This window comes from Eschrichtius robustus, chromosome 20, assembly GCF_028021215.1.
Source record: "Eschrichtius robustus isolate mEscRob2 chromosome 20, mEscRob2.pri, whole genome shotgun sequence".
NCBI classification, from domain to species: Eukaryota; Metazoa; Chordata; class Mammalia; order Artiodactyla; family Eschrichtiidae; genus Eschrichtius; species Eschrichtius robustus.
The window spans coordinates 20764262-20783300 of NC_090843.1; the positions used below are offsets into that span (position 1 = coordinate 20764262).

The 19039-nt window shown below is 57.3% G+C and overlaps 1 protein-coding gene across 1 annotated transcript; it reads right to left on the reverse strand.

Annotated features, from left to right (window-relative positions):
* Positions 1 to 922: 922 nt before the first annotated feature.
* On the reverse strand, positions 923 to 17503 carry KCNH4 (potassium voltage-gated channel subfamily H member 4). The gene is made up of 16 exons (XM_068530870.1): positions 17428 to 17503; positions 15310 to 15543; positions 14843 to 14989; positions 14592 to 14716; positions 13568 to 13811; positions 13111 to 13268; positions 10218 to 10425; positions 8991 to 9185; positions 8355 to 8554; positions 6158 to 6407; positions 5005 to 5243; positions 4324 to 4362; positions 3777 to 4129; positions 3405 to 3511; positions 2555 to 2628; positions 923 to 1318 (listed from the first exon to the last, which is right to left on the reverse strand). The coding sequence occupies exons 1-16, from the start codon at positions 17501 to 17503 to the stop codon at positions 923 to 925; spliced, it is 3045 nt and encodes a 1014-aa protein (XP_068386971.1).
* Positions 17504 to 19039: the final 1536 nt, after the last annotated feature.

Consider the following 19039-nt stretch of genomic DNA (forward strand, 5'->3'; position numbering starts at 1 on the left):
ATTTGTTTAGAGAAGCTGGAATATCTGGATTTCTATGTGAACTCTCCTGATTTTCAATGTGACAACTCATTCATATTTTGAAAAAAATGCTGTGAGAGTCAAAGAATACATACGTGGGGTCATCGGTTCATTTCCTATGTGAGCTGTGGGGTAAGGTGAGCCCCTCCAGCTTGGGCTGATGGTAGGAGGCCTAAGAAGTCTTGGGTTACTCAAATGTTAGCCAGGGGACTTCCCTGGTGGTCCAGTGGACTTCCCTGGTGGTCCAGTGGTTAGGACTGGGAGCTTTCACTGCTGAGGGCCCAGGGTTCGATCCCTGGTTGGGGAACTAAGGTCCCACAAGCCGCACGGCGCAGCAAAAAAAAAAAAAAAAAAAAATGCCAGCCAGGATTTCAAACCTACCCCTCTCGAAGCAACATTGCTTTCAAAGTCTCCAGCAGAGACCTGGGGGCTGGGACAAAAGACCTCATGGTATCACTAAGCTACCTCCGCACTGGAATCTGCAATCCATCCCTCTTGCTGTAGACACCAAGATCCTGCCTGCTCTTGCCTTAGTCTTCATTTCCCAGGCTGGATCTGGGGGCTTTTCCCTTCCCCTCTCTGCTCCCCCATCTCTACCTGCCTCCAGGTCCTGGGGAGAAAGCCAGACATCTCATCTGCCCAGCTCAGTGGGCACTGCGGTCCATCTCATGCCTGTTGGGTTCCACGGCCTCAGGTGGCTCCCCTCACAGAGGAGAATAGAGGAGGGTTTGGAAAAGGCAAAGGGTCAGAAGTGACCAGGCTTTGTTATAAAGGTCAGAGAATCCAGAGCCAACCAGACCATCTGGTGGCTTCTAACCCAAGGCAGGAGGCCAAGGGGCCCAGCCCCTCCCTGGATGGCAGGCGTCAGTGCCCACCCCAAACAGGCCTGGGCCCGTGGCCAGGGTCAGTGGAACGTGTCTGACCTGGACCGGAAGCTGTGCCTCATGAGGCTTGAGTTCGGAGGTAAGGCCTCTGGCACTGGGGAGGGTCCCAGAGGGTCAGGCTCTGAGGGGTAAGGGGACAGCATGGAGGGTCTCAGGTCGGGGGGGGCAGCCCCCATCTCTGCTGTCCCCACACTGGCTGGGTAGTGGACCTCAGCGAGGGTAGTATCCTGGAGGCCAGGCAGTGGTCTGGACAAACAGGGAGAGATGCATGGAGGCCTCTGAGGTGTGCAGGGAGGATCTGGGGTCCAAGCCGAGACTGCTGGGTGGCCTGGGGGACCCAGCCTGGCCTGTAGCAGGTCCATCATGTGTCGAAGCTCCTGGCTAAGCTGAGACACTTCCCGGTTGAGACGGGAGATCTGTTGAAAACACATCAAATTGTCTCCCAGGTGCCATAACAATCACCACCCTCCTAGGTGCACTCCCTTCTACAGTTTACAAAGCTCTTTCATACCCACTCTCTGCTCATGGCCACCCTGAGAAGAAGACAGGACAGGGCTTATTTTCGTCTAGATGTAAATACCCCAGCCTCTTTCCAAAAAGGATTTGGGACGACAGCTATTGCTACGCCCCGCCACACACACTTTGACAAGATGTAGAAAAAAGTGCTCAAAGAGGCCGCACAGCTGCGAAGTGACAGATGCAGGCTTACTCTCAGGTGATACATCACATGAGCTCAAGTGTCTATTCAGCGTTTTTCAAATTTCAGGGAGTACAGAATCAACTGAAAAACTTGTCAAAATGCCAATCTCTGGGCCCCACCCCAGACATTCCAGATTGGGTGAAGCCCCGGAGTCTGCATTTTAACAGGTTCTCTGGGTACTGCTGGACACCCAAGTTGGGGAACCACTGGTCTAGAAGAACCGCATGCGGAAGCAGGGCTGACCTTGAATCCTGCGGAACCGGGGCTGGCTCCGCCCCCAGCCTCAGGGCCTGCCCCAGCCCAGGTGCGCCCTGTGGGATGCCTGCTGTTTATCAGAACCCAGGCGAGCACTCCCGAGGGCTCAAGGGCTCGACCTGGCTGCTTTGTGGACGCAGCTCTGACATCCCTGAGGGGGAGGCGGAGGCACAGCCTGGGCAAACAGGATCAGGGCTCTTTCTGACCAGGATTCAGACCTGAGGGTCCAGGTCCCCTGGGGTTGAGGGCCTGCTCAGCCTCCCTGGCCTCTGCCCCACTCGTCGGGGGAGGGGGCCGGAAAGGACTGGAGCATGTGACTTGGTGGGGGGAGGGTCCCTGCAGGAGCAAATCCCATGGCGGTGGAGGGAGGAGAGGCCCTCTTTTCCGGCTGGACCACCTGAGCCAGCTGGAAGGAGGGGAAGTAGCTGTCCCTGAGTACTTACAATGTGCCAGGGACTGGGCCAGGCATGTATGCGCCCTCATCTCATCCTCACAACAACTCTGGGAAGAACGTATTGATTTCCCCATTTTCAGATGAGGAAGTTGAAGTTCAGAGTGATTGTGGGAATTGCCCAAGGTCTCCCAGCTAGTGTGAATATCCAAATTCAGGACTCTGGCTCCAAACCCTTTGAAATGCTCCTATACTGAGCACATCTCTGATCCCAAGGTTGGAGGGGAGGGGCCAGCCCCAACCCACCTCCTGGTTCAGCCTGCAGACCTTTTCCTTCACCTCCTCGGCCTCAGTGGCCACTTCCCGGCTGGGCATGGTGCCTGCAGACGGAGTGGGGAGAAGGGATGCTGGGTGAGTACAGGGAGCTCGAGTCCACAGCCTGGGCTGGGCCTTTCACTGGGCAGGCAGAGGGCAAGGGGAGAGGACGTTCTGGGGTCAGGATGCTGGGAAACCCAAGCTCTTCAGGATGGTTTCGCGGCCCTATCACTTCCCCAGCCCCTCCCCACCCCACCCCACCCCACCCCACCCCACGGAGAAGCGTGGAGCTTCTCTTTGGTGTCTGTTTTGTTTTTGTTTTTTTTTAGGCCGCACCCGTGTGGCATGCGGGATCTTAGTTCCCTGACCGGGATTGAACCCGTGGCCCCTGCATTGGAAGCGCGGAGTCTTAACCACTGGACTGCCAGGGAAGTCCCTTCTCTTCGGTGTCTGAACACAACTGCTCTCCTGGTCATACCTCTATACCTTTCACCAACCGCCTTGCTCCTCCCCTCAAACTCCTGCCCACCCTTTAAGACCCACCTCTAGTGCCCCCTCCTCTAGGAGGGAGGGTTAGAGGCTCCCTCCTCTCCCACCTCAGAGCCCTGTTCTTTGTCTCGGTCACGGCACTTAGCACCCTGTTCTGGAATCGTTTATCTGAGTACACAGGTGTCTCCCCCACTAGACCGGAAGCTCGCTAAGAGTGTGGACCAGGTCTGGGTCATCTGTGTGTTCCTAGCACAGCACCTGGCAGCTGGTAAGCCCTTACTACATGTGGGATGGATGGATGGACGGCCGACGAATGGGTGACTGTGAGTTGAAGTCCACTGCTGGCCCTTACCTGTAGGAGGCGCCTGTGAGTGAGGCCTAGGGTGCTCAGGCCTCCTGCTGAACCGGAACGTAGGGGCCTCTGCTGTGCTGCCAGAGTCCTCAATGCCATCCACTATCCTGGGACGGAGGCAGTGGTCATCAGTCCCACAGGGAGAGGGTAAGGGCCAGAGCAGAGCAGGCAGAGGGTGAAAGGGGCTGCGGTGCCAGGGAGCTGGGGAGGAGCAGCCGTCAAAGAGGAGTGGGGTTGCAAGCTGTGGTGGATGAGGAAGGGTGGGGTGGGCAGATGGGGAGGAGCACTGGTCAGAATGCTGGGGACGGAGCCCAGAGAAGGTTCTGGAAGCCAGCAGGGGTATAGGGAAGGCAGGGGAGGCTGGCGTCTCACCGGGGACTGAGGTCCGGAGGTCCAAAGGTTCCCAGTGGGGGAATGAGAAGCTGGGGGGGCTTCCAGGCAGCAGAACCCCTGGGGAGGCCATGAGGGGAGGGGCTGTGGCCCCGGCCAGCCAGGGCAGGGGAGGGGGTTGGGGACAAGGAAGGAGAGGAGACAAGGGCTGAGAATGGGGGCAGCTCCTCCCCCAGAAGGCTGACCAGGGAGCCCCGGGGCCGTGCTGGGCTGAGGTTGGGCAGCAGGAGGGACCGCCGGGGCCTGGGACCACCTCCAGGCTCGGCCCCAGCCTCAGCCTCTGTGACGGATGGCTGGGTCTTGTCTGAGGAGGAGCCCAGGCTTTCCGAGCGGGGCTGTGGGCAGAGGGGGCAGCTGATGTCACAGGGCAGTGACCAACAGGCGCCTTCAGTGAGCAGCAGCCTTCACTGGCGGTTGCTGCTCCCCACCCCCTCTCCCTTCACCCTGCAGCACAGCAGCCAAGGAAAGGTGCCCCCCACTCCCGTCTTCTCCCATGCAACCTCAACCCCACCCAGGAAGGGTGCGTTACCTGGGAGAGGCGAGGGGATCGGGAAAAGCGGCAGAGGCCCTGCAGGAACACGGGCGGGGGGGCGGGGTTCAGGCTGACTCACACCTCCCCGCTGCCCCGGTGCAGCACCTCCTAGTCCCACCCATCAGTGTCGTGGGGTTTTGTGGAATTGGGTCAGAGATACCCCCAACTCCGACTCAGAGAAATCCTGAGTGGCAACATAAGTCTGAAAAGCAGTAAAAGACCAAGGTCTAAGGTGTAAACGACAGACTTGGCCCAGAGCCTAAACCAAAACGGGCCCAGGAAACATTTGGTGAGTGGAGAAGAGGAAGCCCCAGGGGATGAGGCCCAGTCCAGAGAGGGAGGGAATTGATGGAGGAGGAGCACACGAAGCGGGGGGGGGGCGGGCCCTTTGAGGAGTCTGGAGTGAGGCGGAAGCGGGGCCAACAGGAGATGGGTCAGCAGAGTTGGAAGTAGACGTGGTGAGAGATGGTCCATGGGGTTGGATAATGGCCAATGGAGTAGGGTCAGTGGGTTGGAAGATGTTAAGCACGGAAGGGGCAATGGAAGGGGGTGGCTGGAGTTGAGAGGTGATGTTTTCAGGGTGGAAGGAATTCATGAAGCTCTCTCTGGGGCTGGGGGGTGGTCTACTTTGAAGGAGGCGACCTCGGAGGAAGTGGAGGCCATAGGGAGTCTACATACATTGGTGTCAGAGCCCTGGCGCAGGTTGAAGGTGAGGTCCCGGGGCAGGCCAGCCCTGAAGGCAGCCCCGTACTCAGGATAGAGCCTCAGGACTTCAGCCAGCCCTCGGCTGCTCAGTTGCTGCAGGCCACAGTAGGTCAGTGCCTTCACGTCGGCGCTGGTCTTCAGCACGCAGCTTGGAGCTGACCCAGGCTCCTGCCCTGCCCCAGGGATATCTGCCCCAATCAGGTCTCCTTTTCCTGTGGGTAAGAGACGGGGACAGTCAGCTGGGGCAGAGGGGCCAAGAGGATAGTAGTGGATATGAGGGATGGTCAATGTGTTTGAAGGATGGCTGAAGGGGGGGGGGGGTCAATCGATGGGACTGGCGGAAATAATGGAGTCGGCAGAAGGTCAGTGGAGAATGACTGGTGAAGTTGGGAGACAGTCAATTGGGGATGTCAGTAAAGCTAGAGAAATGATCGATGGAATTGGATGATCAATAAAGAATGGCCAGGGACTTCCCTGGTGGTCCAGTGGTAAAGAATCCGCCTTGCAATGCAGGGGACATGGGTTCGATCCCTGGTCAGGGAACTAAGATCCCACATGCCACGGGGCAACTAAGCCTGCATGCCACAACTACTGAGCTCACACGCCTCAACTAGAGCCTGCATGCTGCAAACTATAGAGCCCATGCGCCACAACTACAGAAGAGAAAACCCACACACCACAGCTAGAGAGAAGCCCGCGCGCTGCAACGAAAGATCCCACAGGCCTCAATGAAGATCCCACATGCTGCAACTAAGACCCGACGCAGCCAAAAATAAATTAAATAAATAAATAATAAATTAATTTTAAAAAATAAAGAATGGCCAGAAGGGTCAGTTAAAGGGTAGAGGTCAATGGAGTTGAGGGTCGATGGAAAAGGGTCAGTGGAGTTGGGAGATGGTGCAATGGGAAAGGATCAATTGACTTGGGGGACAGTCACTGGGGAAGGGTTGATGGGTTCAGGGATGGCCAATGGGATTAGGGGAGAGCCCAAGGGGTATGGTCTAAAGGAGATGGTGGTAGGGAGCCGGGACCAAGAGAGAGTACCCAGTCCCTAGATTCCTGGCCACTCCCAAGGCCTCTGGGGGAAGGTTTTGGGGTAGGTAGAGGGTGGTGGTGGGATCCTCACCCAGGATGGCCAGCACCATGTTGTCCCGGAGCACCTCCAGTGAGCCGGAGCAGACATAGTAGTGCGCCTGCAGGGCGTCCCCGCGGCGCAACAGGTACTCGCCCGGAGCGCAGAACGAGGTCTTGATGTGCAGGGAGAGGGCCCGCAGGCAGCCCCTGCTCGCTGCTCCAAACAGTGGCAGCTGCAGGATCTCCCGATTCAGGTGCATAGCAATGTCAGCTCTCAGCTCGTCTGGGAAGTCACGCAGTAACTGCATAAGGGGCATAAGTATTTCTGGCCATCCCCCTGAAGCTGCTACTTGAGCTCTACAGATGTGCTGAGCTGTCTCCAAGGACAGAGCTCAAGTTACCCATTTCTGACCTTCAGGAAGACTTCTGTGTGTCTCACCTCAATTTGACTTGTGTGTGGACCTCCCAACCCAAGTCCCGGGGCAGAGACTAGGTCTTCTCCTGTCTGTCCACTGCTCACGGCTACACACACTGGTCACGCACACACATCCTGGTTACTCAACCCCACGTATGCAAGGACCAGCCCTGGTGGATCAGCCTTCAACTGGAAGTCAGGAGACTAGAAATCAGCTCTGCATAAATCCCTGTGGACTTTGGGCAATCCATTTCCTCTCTCTGGGCCTCAGGATCCCCATCTGTAAAACGCAGGGTTACACTAGACCTTGAATTTTACCACTGACCTCCCAGGGGCCAAACTTAATGTTCATGGTTCGGTTCCATCCTCGTCTTATGGAGCCCCTCGGCCACTCTGGCTTGCTTACCTCTCCCTCTTGTCCCCCTTTCTTCCCCAGGCTCTTCCTCAGCTATCTTCGCACTGTCCACACTCTCCCTGTATCATGGCAACCAGCCAGGACTTCTACCGCCCTGTGAGCCCGGAGCCCTATCTCTGGGTCCAGACCTGTATTTTCAACTACCCACGGGGCAACCTCCACCTGGATCCCCCTAGGCACCACACCCTCATCATGGCCCAACCCTGGACTCTCACTTTCACCCCTAAGTCCAATCTTCCTCCTGTAATGCCTCCATCCCACCCTTGGCCAAAACCAGAAACCTGGGAATCACTTTGAGCTCCTTTCCTGCAACCAGCGCATCACTGAGTCCCAAGGCTCCTGCTCTCAGAAATACCTCCTGGGGCTTCCCTGGTGGCGCAGTGGTTGAGAATCTGCCTGCCAATGCAGGGGACACGGGTTCGAGCCCTGGTCTGGGAAGATCCCACATGCCGCGGAGCAACTGGGCCCGTGAGCCACAACTACTGAGCCTGCGCGTCTGGAGCCTGTGCTCCGCAACAAGAGAGGCCGCGACAGTGAGAGGCCCACGCACCGTGATGAAGAGTGGCCCCTGCTCGCCGCAACTAGAGAAAGCCCTCGCACAGAAATGAAGACCCAATGCAGCCAAAAATAAATAAATAAATAAATAATTTTTTTAAAAAAAAGAAAATAAACTTGTTTAAAAAAAAAAAAAGAAAGAAATACCTCCTGGATCTGCAGGCCACTCCCCAGCCTAAAAATGTGGCAGGATAAAATCTACATCCAAGGCCATCCATGAGCTGGGCCTGCCCACCTCCCCAGCCTGGTCTCTTCACTCCTCTGTCCCTCATCCCTCCACAGCGCTCACACACCCCTTCCTGAAGGCTCACTGAACTACTTCCAGTTCCCTGAACTCACCCTGCTCTTTTGCGTCAGTATTTCCAGACCTGTGTTCCTAATGCTCTTTCTGCCTGGAATGGCCTTCTGGCCCCAGGCCAATTGTCTTCTTGTCCTTCACGATGTCCCCTCTTCTGCGACACCTTCCCTGCCTCCTCTAGGCCCAGACACAGTGAGGGCCCCACTGCACCAACTCCCTCCAGTACAGTCCCATTCACAGCTTAACTATTTGTTTACCCGTCTGCCTCCCTCACCAGACTGGTGCCTTCCTGAGGGCAAGGGCTGGGGGTAATCGTTCCCCAACCCCCTGTGTCCAGCACAGAGACTGGCCGGAAGCAGGTGCTCGACAATGGTGGCTGAAGGGAGCATGGCATTAGCCGTGTGTAAAGGAAAAGGGATGTGGATTCCGGTGGGTGCGTGTGCCCTTGTGAACAGCACCTCGTCTCCCCGCACCCCATTTGCCTCCAGCCCAAACGCTGAGAGGCAGCGACCCCTTTCCCACTGCACCTCCGCGCGCCGGGTACCACCGGGAGCCCCGCGCGCTACCTCGTTGGCGTCGATGCCGCTGTTGACTGTCCACGTGGTCTGGAAGTACTCGAGCATGCGCTGCTTGAGCGGCCGGGGCAGGCGGTGCACACGGATGAAGTCCTTGAGCTCCTTCATGCGGCTGTGGTAGAGGGAGCGGCGCGAGTACATGCGCTGGATGATGGCCGTCACGTTCCCGAATACCACTGCGTGCATCAGCGCTGCGGCGCACAGCGGGCAGTCAGGGGCGGCCACCCCTCCGGCCTCCTCCGCCCGCAACGCCCCCTGCCCTGGATGGGTCGCTGGATTCCCGGGGGAGGGGCAGGTGAACCAGTGGGCTCCTGCGTGCCTAGGTGCTGGGTTGGGGCGGGGAATAGAGGGTGGTCCTGAGAGGGGTCAGACTCGATGCTCCTCTCATGCCCGCCCGCCCCATGAAGTCATGAACTTGGGCTTCCCATTCCTTTTGCAAGAGACCCTCCTGTTTGTGGCATCATCCCCCCAGGGCCGGCACATAGCAGGTGCTGAGCAAACACCTATGAATAAATGCACGAGTGTCTGGTCGTGGGTGGACACCTTGCCTTCCCTGGGCCTCAGTTTCCCCACCCGCACGCTGGGCTTAGCAGGGCCACCCCGGGGCCTTGGCAGGCCCGGCCTCACCGCCTATGAGCATCGTGCAGATGGAGAAGATCTTCTCGGCGTCAGTGTTGGCGCACACGTTGCCGAAGCCCACGCTCGTGAGGCTGCTCAGCGTGAAGTAGAGCGCAGCGATGTAGGCGCTGCGCCGCGACGGGCCACCCGCAGAGCCGTTGACATAGGGCACCTCCAGCCGCTTGCCCAGCTCGTGCAACCAGCCTAGGGGGTGGAGGGATGCAAGGAGCCCCGGCTGCGCGAGCAGTGGAGAATGGGGTTTCCTTGAGCTGCCTTCACTTGACCTTGGTCGAGTATTCACAGAGGCGAGGGGAGGTTTGCACAGGAAATGTGAGGAGCAGCCCGTGCCCGGGCCTCCCCACGGTGAAGTGGTTACCGTTGCAGTTCAAGGCTACTAACTCCCTACACGGCTGACTGTTTAGGGGCCCCTTCCAGTCCCTAATAGTTTAAGTGCTTCCTGTGTACAGCGTGCTGGAACCTGACCCAAACATGCTCCCTGAGCTGGTGGAACTTACAGTCTGGAGGGGAAAGACATGAAATAAATCATTACAGGTGGAAAGCAGCTACTAAAAAGGAAGTATGTCTTCGGAATCATAATGGGTTAGGGAGAGCCAACCCAGTTTGGTGGGGGGTATGGTTCCTGAAGGGCTCCCTTAAGACAGAGCATTTTGGTTGAGACCACAAGGATAGAAAAGTCACTTAGGAAGAAGGGAGGGAAGACAAAAGGGAGAGGATTCCAGAGAGGAAAACACGTTCAAGGCCCAAAGTGAGAAAGCAGTACATCCTGGGTGCTGGAGGGAGGCCAGGGTGGCAGCAGCACAGGGGGCCTGGGAGGAAGGGAAGTCAGGTAGGGGTAGAGAGGGCTGCAGGACCACGTACGGTGTGGACTGAGCGTGGACTTTATTTTGAGGGCGGTGGGGAGCCACCAAATGAGTCCCGTCAGGGGTCTCTGCCCAAAACACCTTCCCCACCTTCAGAGTGTTTCCCGTACTGTATTTTGATTGCCTGTCACTGGCCTTGCTCCCCTGTTATGCTGTGGGTCCCCCCAAGGCAGAGCCCATGGCTTCAAATCAGCATTCCCAAGCCTGATCCGGCAAGGAGCTCATGCATGTTTATCGGATGAGTGGAGGAATGTGGGGTAGGGGTGGGGGTCCTGGTGGAGGTGTCAGCTTGGGGGTCTGCGTGGACAGGGCAGGTGGAGGGGCGGTCAGTGAAAGCCTGGGGTCAATGGCTCACCGATGTCCCAGAGCAGCGGGTCATTGGCCTGCATCTCCCGGCGCCCGATGACATACCAGACACAGGCCATCCAGTGGGCAAGGAGCGCAAAGATGGACATGAGCAGCGTGAGAACCACGGCGCTGCACTGCGAGTACCGCTCCAGCTTCTGCAGCAGCCGTAGCAGCCGCAGCAGCCTCACTGTCTTCAGCAGGTGCACCAGCGACGTCTGCGGGAGTGAGGGCGGTGGGGGAGACTGTCAGCAGGCCCCCCACGTCCCTTGCCAGCGCCTTGCCACCAGATGCCCCGGAGCTAGGGGAAGCTGCCCCAGGAAAAGTATCCCGGCTGTGCCGAGAAGGTGAGCAGGAAATGCAGGGGGAAGAGGATAACACTGAAACTAACGATGGCTAACAGTAAGAATTACGTGTGTCAGGCACTGGGCTAAGTATTTGTAACCCTCATTAAAAAAGTATGCCTTCAGTCCAATTACCATCATCATTCCCAGTTTGCAGAGGAGTAAATTAAGGTTCAGAGAGGCTACTGACTTGCTCAAGGTCACAGACCAAGGAAATGATGGAGCTGGGACTCAAATCTGAGATGACACCAAAGTCCGTTTTGTGCTCTACTGCCTCTTAGCACCTCAGCTGGTGAAAGGGCAAGTCTGGGTCAGAGGCGGGGCAACAGACAGAAATTTCTCTGGCCCTTGCTCAAAGTCCCCAGTGTCCTAGGTACACTCAGCTGTGGACAGGGGAAGGTTTAGGGACCTCACCCCTTGTGGGTCAGCTGCAGATGAGAGGGTCACACCGAAATGCTGAGGGAAGGAGAGCAGGGATGAGGGTGCTTGGGCTGTGAGGTCTCAGCCCTTGTGGGGTTCAGTGACGGTTGATGGAGCCAGTGGCACCTAGGAAGGGTCCTGTAAACGTTAGCTAACGTTACCACTCTGACTGTTTTCGTTGTGCTCTGATTAGCCTTCCAGTCTTAGGTGATGAGCAGGTGGGGGCTTATCTTCTTGCTACTCTGGGTGGGGCAGTTTGGAGGCTAGGGCTGGGGGCTCTGGGGCAGCGTCTGGGGATCTCGGTATGAAGGCCCTTCACTGTCCTTTCAGGGGCCTCCAGCAGCATCCCCCATAGCCCTGGCCCTACACAGCTCCTGAGTCACTGCCTGCCATTTTCTCTAATTTTAGGCAAGGGAGTTGGAGAGGAGGTGGCTTTGATTCCCCCACATGGACACTCTCCAGGGCTTAGCGCCTGCCCCCAGCTTCCAGAGCTCCTGACTCCAACCTTGAGTTCTTCAAGGCTTCCCTTTGTCACCTGCCCCTGGGCCCCGCTCCCTTGGGGCCCTCCTCTCATTCTCCTTGGACCAGAATGTCTCAGGCCTGGCCGCTTCAAGTCCACAGCTCTGCCGGTGCCTACTTATCCTCCATCTTTGCTCTGCCTCGCTCCAGCCCCACATCATTGCTCCTCCTCTCCCCTCATGCCAGGCCATCCGCTCAGGTACCCTGGTTTCCCGGGAAGCAGGGTAGCGTGTTGGAAAGAATACCAGACCAGGAGTCTAGAGACCTGGTTCCAGTCTCCTGCCTGCCACTGCTAGCTGTGTGACCTTCAACAAGCCACTCAACCTCTCTGAGCCTCTGCATCTGCCTCTGAGAAAGAGAGAAACGAGAATCTGCCCTGAAGGGTTACTGTGAGGTTCATATGTGATGATGTGTGAAAGAACTTAGTAAACTGTAAAGTGGTCCTGAAAGTACCAGAGGAGGGGGGACTGCCCGGTGGGCACAAAAACCGGGGGCGGGGGGTGCACTCAGGGGAGGGGTGGGGAGCCCTGCTTGGAATGGCTGGAGCCTCAGGGCAGACACACCTACATGCACGTGTGTGGGAGCGTGCACACACGTGTACACAGCCAGGAGAAGAGGCCCACAGCCCGTTGGCGGCTAGTTAAATCCGGCTGCGTGTAGGTGGTTTCCCGCTATAGCTGAGGGTGGCAGGGAGAGGAGCACACAGGGAAACTGCTCCCCACCTCCCCACTCAGCAACCAAGGGGGTCTGGGGACACGGGGTGGGACTCCCTCTCCCTGGGCCAGAGAAGACCTAGTATCTGCCAGCTGGGTTCAGAGCTGACCACCTAGGGCGCCTCCAGGCAGTCCCCAGGGAGCTGAGAGGATGCAGGTCCTGGGACTCTCCGCCTCCAAATCCGCCCCGCAGCCTCTACCTCCCTGTCTTGGCTTACTATGCTCCCCCTAGATGCTCCCTCTTCTTGTCTCCTGCCCGCCAGGTCCTAGTCTGTCTAAGGTCTAGCTCTGCTCTCACCTGCTCCCACAGGAACCCTTCCCAGACCACCCTAGCCTCTGCCCAACTGCCATGCTTTGGCTTCCTAGGCACTGGCCAGATTTCAGCTCATTTTTGCGGGAGCCCACGTTCCAGCCTGGAACTCCAAGGTCAGCTAGCTCCGTGCCCAGCCCCCACGCAGCAATACCTTGGTCCCATCTTGCACTCCATTCAACTCTTTTGTTCCTGCTGTCCCCACCAGCTTAGCTACCGAGAAGCTGAATTCTTATCACTTTTCTCCACAGTGACCATGCCACACACAGTGCTTTGCAGACAGCTAAATGCTCATCCTTTGTTTGTTAAATAGAAATGTGAAAAGTGCCACTCATTTGGCTTCAGACCAATGCCGCCTTGGTAGCCCTACCTAGCTTTTCATTTGTCTCAGCTTCCCTCAGAGATTGTGAGCTGAGCTCCCCAAGAGCACAGACCCTCTCGGACCCTTCTCAGCTTCTAGCGCTGGGCTCTGCCCATCACAGATGCCTGACAAATATTCGCAGATGACTGAGTCTGGGACTGAGGTGGGTCCCTTAATGGGAGATGCTGTGCTGAAGTTGGGCAGCTAGGCTGCAAGGTGGGACAGGGATCACTTACCACGGTGATGTTGAAGACGTAAAGCAGGTCAAAAGGCAGAGCAGCAATAAGGTCAACAAAGAACCAGGTGGCCAGATAGTGGAGGCCAATGGAACGAGGAGCAGAGACCACTTGGCCGGACTGGGACACATAGGTGGTGCGGAAGTTCAGGATGATATCTGGGGGTGCAATAGGCTGTTACTAGGGGGCCTTGGCCAAGGGCAAGAGACTCAGAATGGAGTTGGACGCAGGAATGGGGAAGATGCATTGGGCTTCAGGCTGGTCCTTAGGGAGGAGAGGTCTAAAGGCTGAAGTCTCCAGGGGTCAGGGGTCAGGGCTCACGGACCATGAGGACTAAAAGACCCAGAAATGGGTAGGCTCTGACTGCCTGGGTCCTGCAGGCCCAGGATGGAGCGAGGCTTGGATGAGTGGGTCCCTCCAGCCCACCAGCCAGGGTACGTGGGGCAGAGCGTCTAACCGAGGATGAAGAGCATCTCCACGGCAATGTCGCTGACAAGGGTGTGTCGGGAAGTGATGGGGGTGTCGTCATCATCCGAGAAGCAGACATTGTAAGGGACAGTGACCGCAACGTAGAAGGTGGCGAGGAGGATGAGGCCGTCCCAGATGGCCTTGGGCACGCTGTAGTGGAGGAGGAGGCAGCGGGACCCCCCCACGGAGGCCACCTTGTATTCGGGCACTGATGGCTTTGGCTCAAACACGTTCTAAGGGGAGAGGGGTGGCGGTTGGGGACACTTGGGGGAAAGAGGAGCCAAGGCTGGGGGGAGGGAGAGGTAAGGAATGGGGAAGGGGAGAGTGGGCACTGCAGGCGTGACCACGAGAGGAGGTAGAACGTGCAGGAGAGGGGGTCGGGGCTGGCACCTGACACTTCCTTCCTCTGCCAACTTACTGCTCAAGCCCCCTTTTGTATCAATCATGTTTTTTTGGGGGGGGCAGGTATTTCTAAGGATTGACCTTCACCCTGCTTGAGAAGGTGATTATGACAAATCAGGCACAAGCCCTGGCTTGAGAGGTCACTAGCTTCTCCTTCAAGTTCCTCTTGGGTTCTAGGGGTGCAGCGGAGGATGAGTATACCCCAGGGATGAGGGGAGGATGGCATGGTGCACCCCATTCGCTGTAGCCATAACACACCGCACAGACGGTTAGAGACCCATGGCTTCATCAGGGTCTTAGGAGTGGTACACAGGGCTAGATGCCAGGCCCCCAGTGGGGGTTTTCTCCCTGGAACCACAGTTAGTGATTTCGTACCCCCACCTTGTGACATCATCAGAGCAGGGTAATGGCAATCACAAGGAAGCAAGGGAGATGGGGATGGAAGGAGACGTGAAGGAACATGGGATAGAGCAGAGAGCCATACATGAGAAATGGGCGGACAGAGGAAAAAGCCTCTGAAGGGAGATCAGACAGACAGAGAAACAGGGACACAGTAACAAGGGTGCCTCAGAAACATGGCTGGAAGATGCTGGGGTGGAGATAGGACTCACATTGGTTTTCATGCCTCCCTGGCCCCGGCGGCCAAAGTGGCCAGTCAGTCGGTGTAGGACAGTATGGCTCTGCCTCCTGGTGGATCGAAGTCTCGAGCTGGCTCCCCTCCTGCCAAGGGAGTTTTCTGTTGGGAAGAAGGGTACGGAGATAAGTGGGGGCACATCCCATGAGGCTGAGTAGGGAGAGGTCCTCTGTGACCTTGGGCAAGGACTTCTGAGCATTCATGCCTTCTCCCCAGTCTTGCAGTTACCATGATTACTGTCGCCGTGGCCTCCTGGGGGGCCAAGTCCTGGGCCTCCACTCTGAGTGATGTCCTTGAAGGAAAAGAGGAAAAGTACAACCTCCCCCATCTCATTCTTGATGGGCATCATGTCCAGGAGGCACCAAAAGGCTGAGCCTGTAGGTGTGGAGAGATGGAGGGAGAGGGTGAGCAGCCCATGGCATTTCTTTCTCTTTCATCCCCCTTGGTTCCTGGGCATAGTCAAAGGGCTTGGCCAAGGTTTAGTGCTGGAAAGAAGCCCAGAGATTATGTCAGCTATCTCCTTCACCTTCCTGATGGGAGAACCACGGCCCAGAGAGGGTCAGGGATGCACTCAGTGTCACACAGTCAGCTTGTGGCAGTGTGGGGACCAGCACCCAGGCTTCCACTGTGCCAAGTGGACTCTGGCTAAGGCCTGTGGTCTGGGCAGGACTGCAGGGCAGGCCAGGCCCCCTCACCATCCTTTCGGTAGAAGCAGATTTCAGCCCGGTGCTCCTGATGGCCCTCCAGGGCCTTGTGCAGCCTCTGCAGGGCTGGCTCACTGGTCTCTGGACCGTAGAGGAAACGGCAGTTGCAGGTTTTCTGCATGACCTCAGTGCGGCCGTAGCCTGTGAGCTCACAGAAGCCGTCGGAGCAGTAGACAATGGGAAAGCCCCGTGGGCCCTGTGTGTTGGCCAGCAGGAAGTTGCTGTCTGTGGGAAGAAGAGGTCAAGGTCAGGTCAAGGCCAGGAGGAGAGCTCAGCTTCCAGGTGGGCCATACCTCCCCCAAGCTGTGGTCAGAGATCCCAGAGCCAGAAGCTTCCCAGGCTCCCATGTGATTCCTGGATCCCCTTTGGGATATTCTGAAATGAGAGTAAGAAGAGATAGAGCAAAAGGACAGGGACTTAAGGGTGGGAGAATTGGGAGAGGGACTACTAGGGGGTTGGAAAAGGAAACCCAAGAGGTCATGAGGTTCATCCTCCTGCCTTCAAGCTGGTGAGCTGTCACTGTAGGAGGCAGCACAGCATGGTAAGGGCATGGGCTCCAGCACCCACCTCTGCCACTTACTGGCTGTGTAACCTTGGGCAAGTTAATGAGCTCTTCTGTGCCTCAGCTTCCTTATCTGAAAGGTGGGGGATAATATGTCTTCCTTGCATGGTTGATGTGGGAGTTACATGAGTTACCTGGGAAGAACAAATCCTGGCACACAGTAAGTGTTACACTGAGAAGGTGAAATGATGCCCCGCATTCGCCCAGCTTTCAAAGTACATCCATAGCCACTATCCTATCATCCTATTAGAGAGTGAACAGGGCAGAGATTCTGGTGATATCATGCCCATTTTATTGATAGGAAACCCAAAGGCAGAGATTATCCAAACTCACAAATCTCCTTTGTTGGGGGAGGAAGACAGTGATGGGTAGCATCCTTATTCCCTGCCTTTCAGGAAAGGTCCTCTTTTTAGCATCCTTTAGCTAATTTCAGAGGGTCTGTCCCAGTGCTCAAAGTCTGACAGGCTTGAGCAATGAAGGTGTGGCTCCAGCAACCCCAGCAACAGAACCTGAGCTGGCTCCCTCCAGCTCCAATGGGCGGGAGGCCTCAGGGGGGCTCTGTGGGCCATCTAGGGACAGTCTCAGCTGAGGGAAGGGATCTGAGACACAACCAGTCCTGGGGCGCTAGGAGGGGTGAGTGTCTGGGGGTGGAGCGGCTGATGGGGATACTGCAGGTGCCTGGGAGGCGCTGGGCCCTGGGCAAGCAGCCTCCTTCTTCCATCCCAGGCCCGTTGCCTGGGTGATGGGCGCTATGGAAACAAGGGAGGTGTGTGTGGGGGCGGGGTGGGGAGGCGGGTAGGGCCCCGGCGGCTCGGTTTCTGCCCTCAGGTACCGCTCCCCCAATCCCAGCCAGGGTGTCCCAAGGGGGGGCAAGGGGAGATCTCTCAGTACCAAAGTAGGAAAAGGGAACGGCGGGAGAAGAGGCGGGTAAGGAGGATTGTGGCTGTCCAAGGTGCTGAATCTGGAACCCAAGCTGGGATGGGGGGGATAAGCAGTTCCCTGTGTCACACAGACCGCCCCCCTCTTCCTGCCTCACCTCCCTCAGACACAGAAGCTCTACGACTCGGGGGCGCGTGACCTCAATCCAAGCTAGGTCCTGCCGAAGTCTGATCTTTTCTCTCGCTTTTTCTTCTGAGGGAAGTGGATGCCGGAGTCGTCTGGGAGTAGACCCCAGAGCGTCTGCACATTTCGTCCCACCTCCGCGTCTTGGATACCCCCTCACACGCCTCCAGCAGAGCTCAGCCCGAGAGTGGGCGGCTCCCAAGGACTCTTCTCCGCTTTGCCGCACAAAGAGCCTTTCCTGCTTCCAGTCACACAACCCCAACCTTGGCCCCCCACACACTCTTGGTCCTCGCCCGCCTCCCCTCCCAGGGCGCTCCCAGTCCTGTTCCTTTACCGCGGCTTGGCTTTGGGAGTTCCTAGACCCTCAACTCCACTCTCTCTCCGCCCCTTGGGTCTCTCTCACCATATCCAGGAGACCCGCGCCAGCGCCGAAGGAGACTTGACCCCTAGCTCGAACCCCCAGCCTCAGCCTCCGGCCCACTCACGCGTGCGGTCGAAGCGGGTGGCGATGGTGTCCAGGAAGGTGTTCTGCGGGGCCAGTAACCCCTTCATGACCGGCATGGCCTCGGGGCGCGGGCTCGAGGCGCGGCGCTGGGGGGCGTTCAGCGCGGCCGGGCCGGAGGGGGCGCGCTGCCGGCGAGGCCGGGGCGCCCCATTCGCCCGCCTGCCTCCTCCCCTCCCTCTCGGCGCCGCCGCCGCCTCTCTGCTCCGAATCCAGCGGCTCTCCGCTCGTCTCGGCGCCGCCTCGGTCCCCCCCACCTCCCGACGGGCCAGGTTCTTTCCCCCGGGCTCGGCCCGCGCCCGCCACGTGGCCCCGCACGGGGAGGGGCCACCAGAGGCACCCTCACCCCTCTCTGCTGCTCTCCTCCTGGTGGGGAGCGGCCCACGCGTGTCTCTCCCGCAGGGAATTCGGGACACGCCCACCCAGAGCCGAGGCTCCAAGAGGTGGGGCAGGGCTTGAATGACAGACACGCCCACCTTCCAGGGTGGCCACGCCCCCACGCGTGTTTCCCTGGCTGCTCCTCGTGTCTCCGCCCCTCGGTTTTCCTCGCGCACCGCCCACCCTGGGAATCTTGTTTGGTTCACAGCGCCGCCTGCTGGAGTTGGGGTATTTCGCAGCACCCCCAGCTCCCTGAGCTCCAGTGTGAGACAGCAAGTGTTAAAGAGGCTAGTTTTGCCGGTGGAGGATCTATGCGAAGGCAGGAAACTCAAATTCTAGAATGCACTACTTAACCCTCACCTGTGCCTCAGTTTGCGTAGGGCACCCTGGCGAACTGTGCCTCTAAGCTCAGCAGTGTGGATGAAAAGAGCTTTGGAGTCCACCGGGTAGAAATCCCAGCTCTGCCACTTACTTACTGTGTGACTTAGCCTCTCATTTTCATCTGTAAAATGCAGCTAATAATTTTTACCTCGTATGGTTGTGAGAATTTAATAGCATAATGCATATCTTTGGCACACAATGTGTTGGAGAGCAATTGTCTCCCTATTCTCCCTCTTCCTATCATCCTGATTTAACCCTCCTTCTCTCTGCTACCATTCAGATGGAAGAGAGGCTAGAAGCAAGCTTGGGGCTGAGAAAGATAGTTCCAAGCTGGGCAGTCAGTTTGTAAATCTCCAAAGGTGCGCTGGTGGATTTTGTTCTCCTTCTTCTCCAAAACGAAATAAGTGCAACAGCAAGAAGGACCCAGGTGAGACCAGACACAGGACTTTTTCACCATGGAAGCAGAAAATTACTGGGGCAGCTGAGTGTGGTGGCTTAGGGTGGCTGCTTGCCAGAACAAGACAGCCAAAGCCAGTGACAAAGGGAAGATGGGCTGGGGAGAGGGCAGGCCAGTGTTCCTCACCCTCACCCCGAGTCTGAGCTGGGCATTATCTGGGATGTTATATTGCTTAAAAGTGCCACATCTCTTCTTTTGAGTGTTAGTTTCTTAGGCCTGCTGTAACAAAGTACCATAAGCTGTGTGGCTTAAACAACAGAAATTTTTGGCTCAGTTCTGAAGGCTAGAAGTCCAAGATCAAGATGACTGCAGGGTTGGTTCCTTTTTAAGGCCGTGGGGGAATATTTGTTCCATGCTTGTTTTCTAGCTTCCGGTGGGT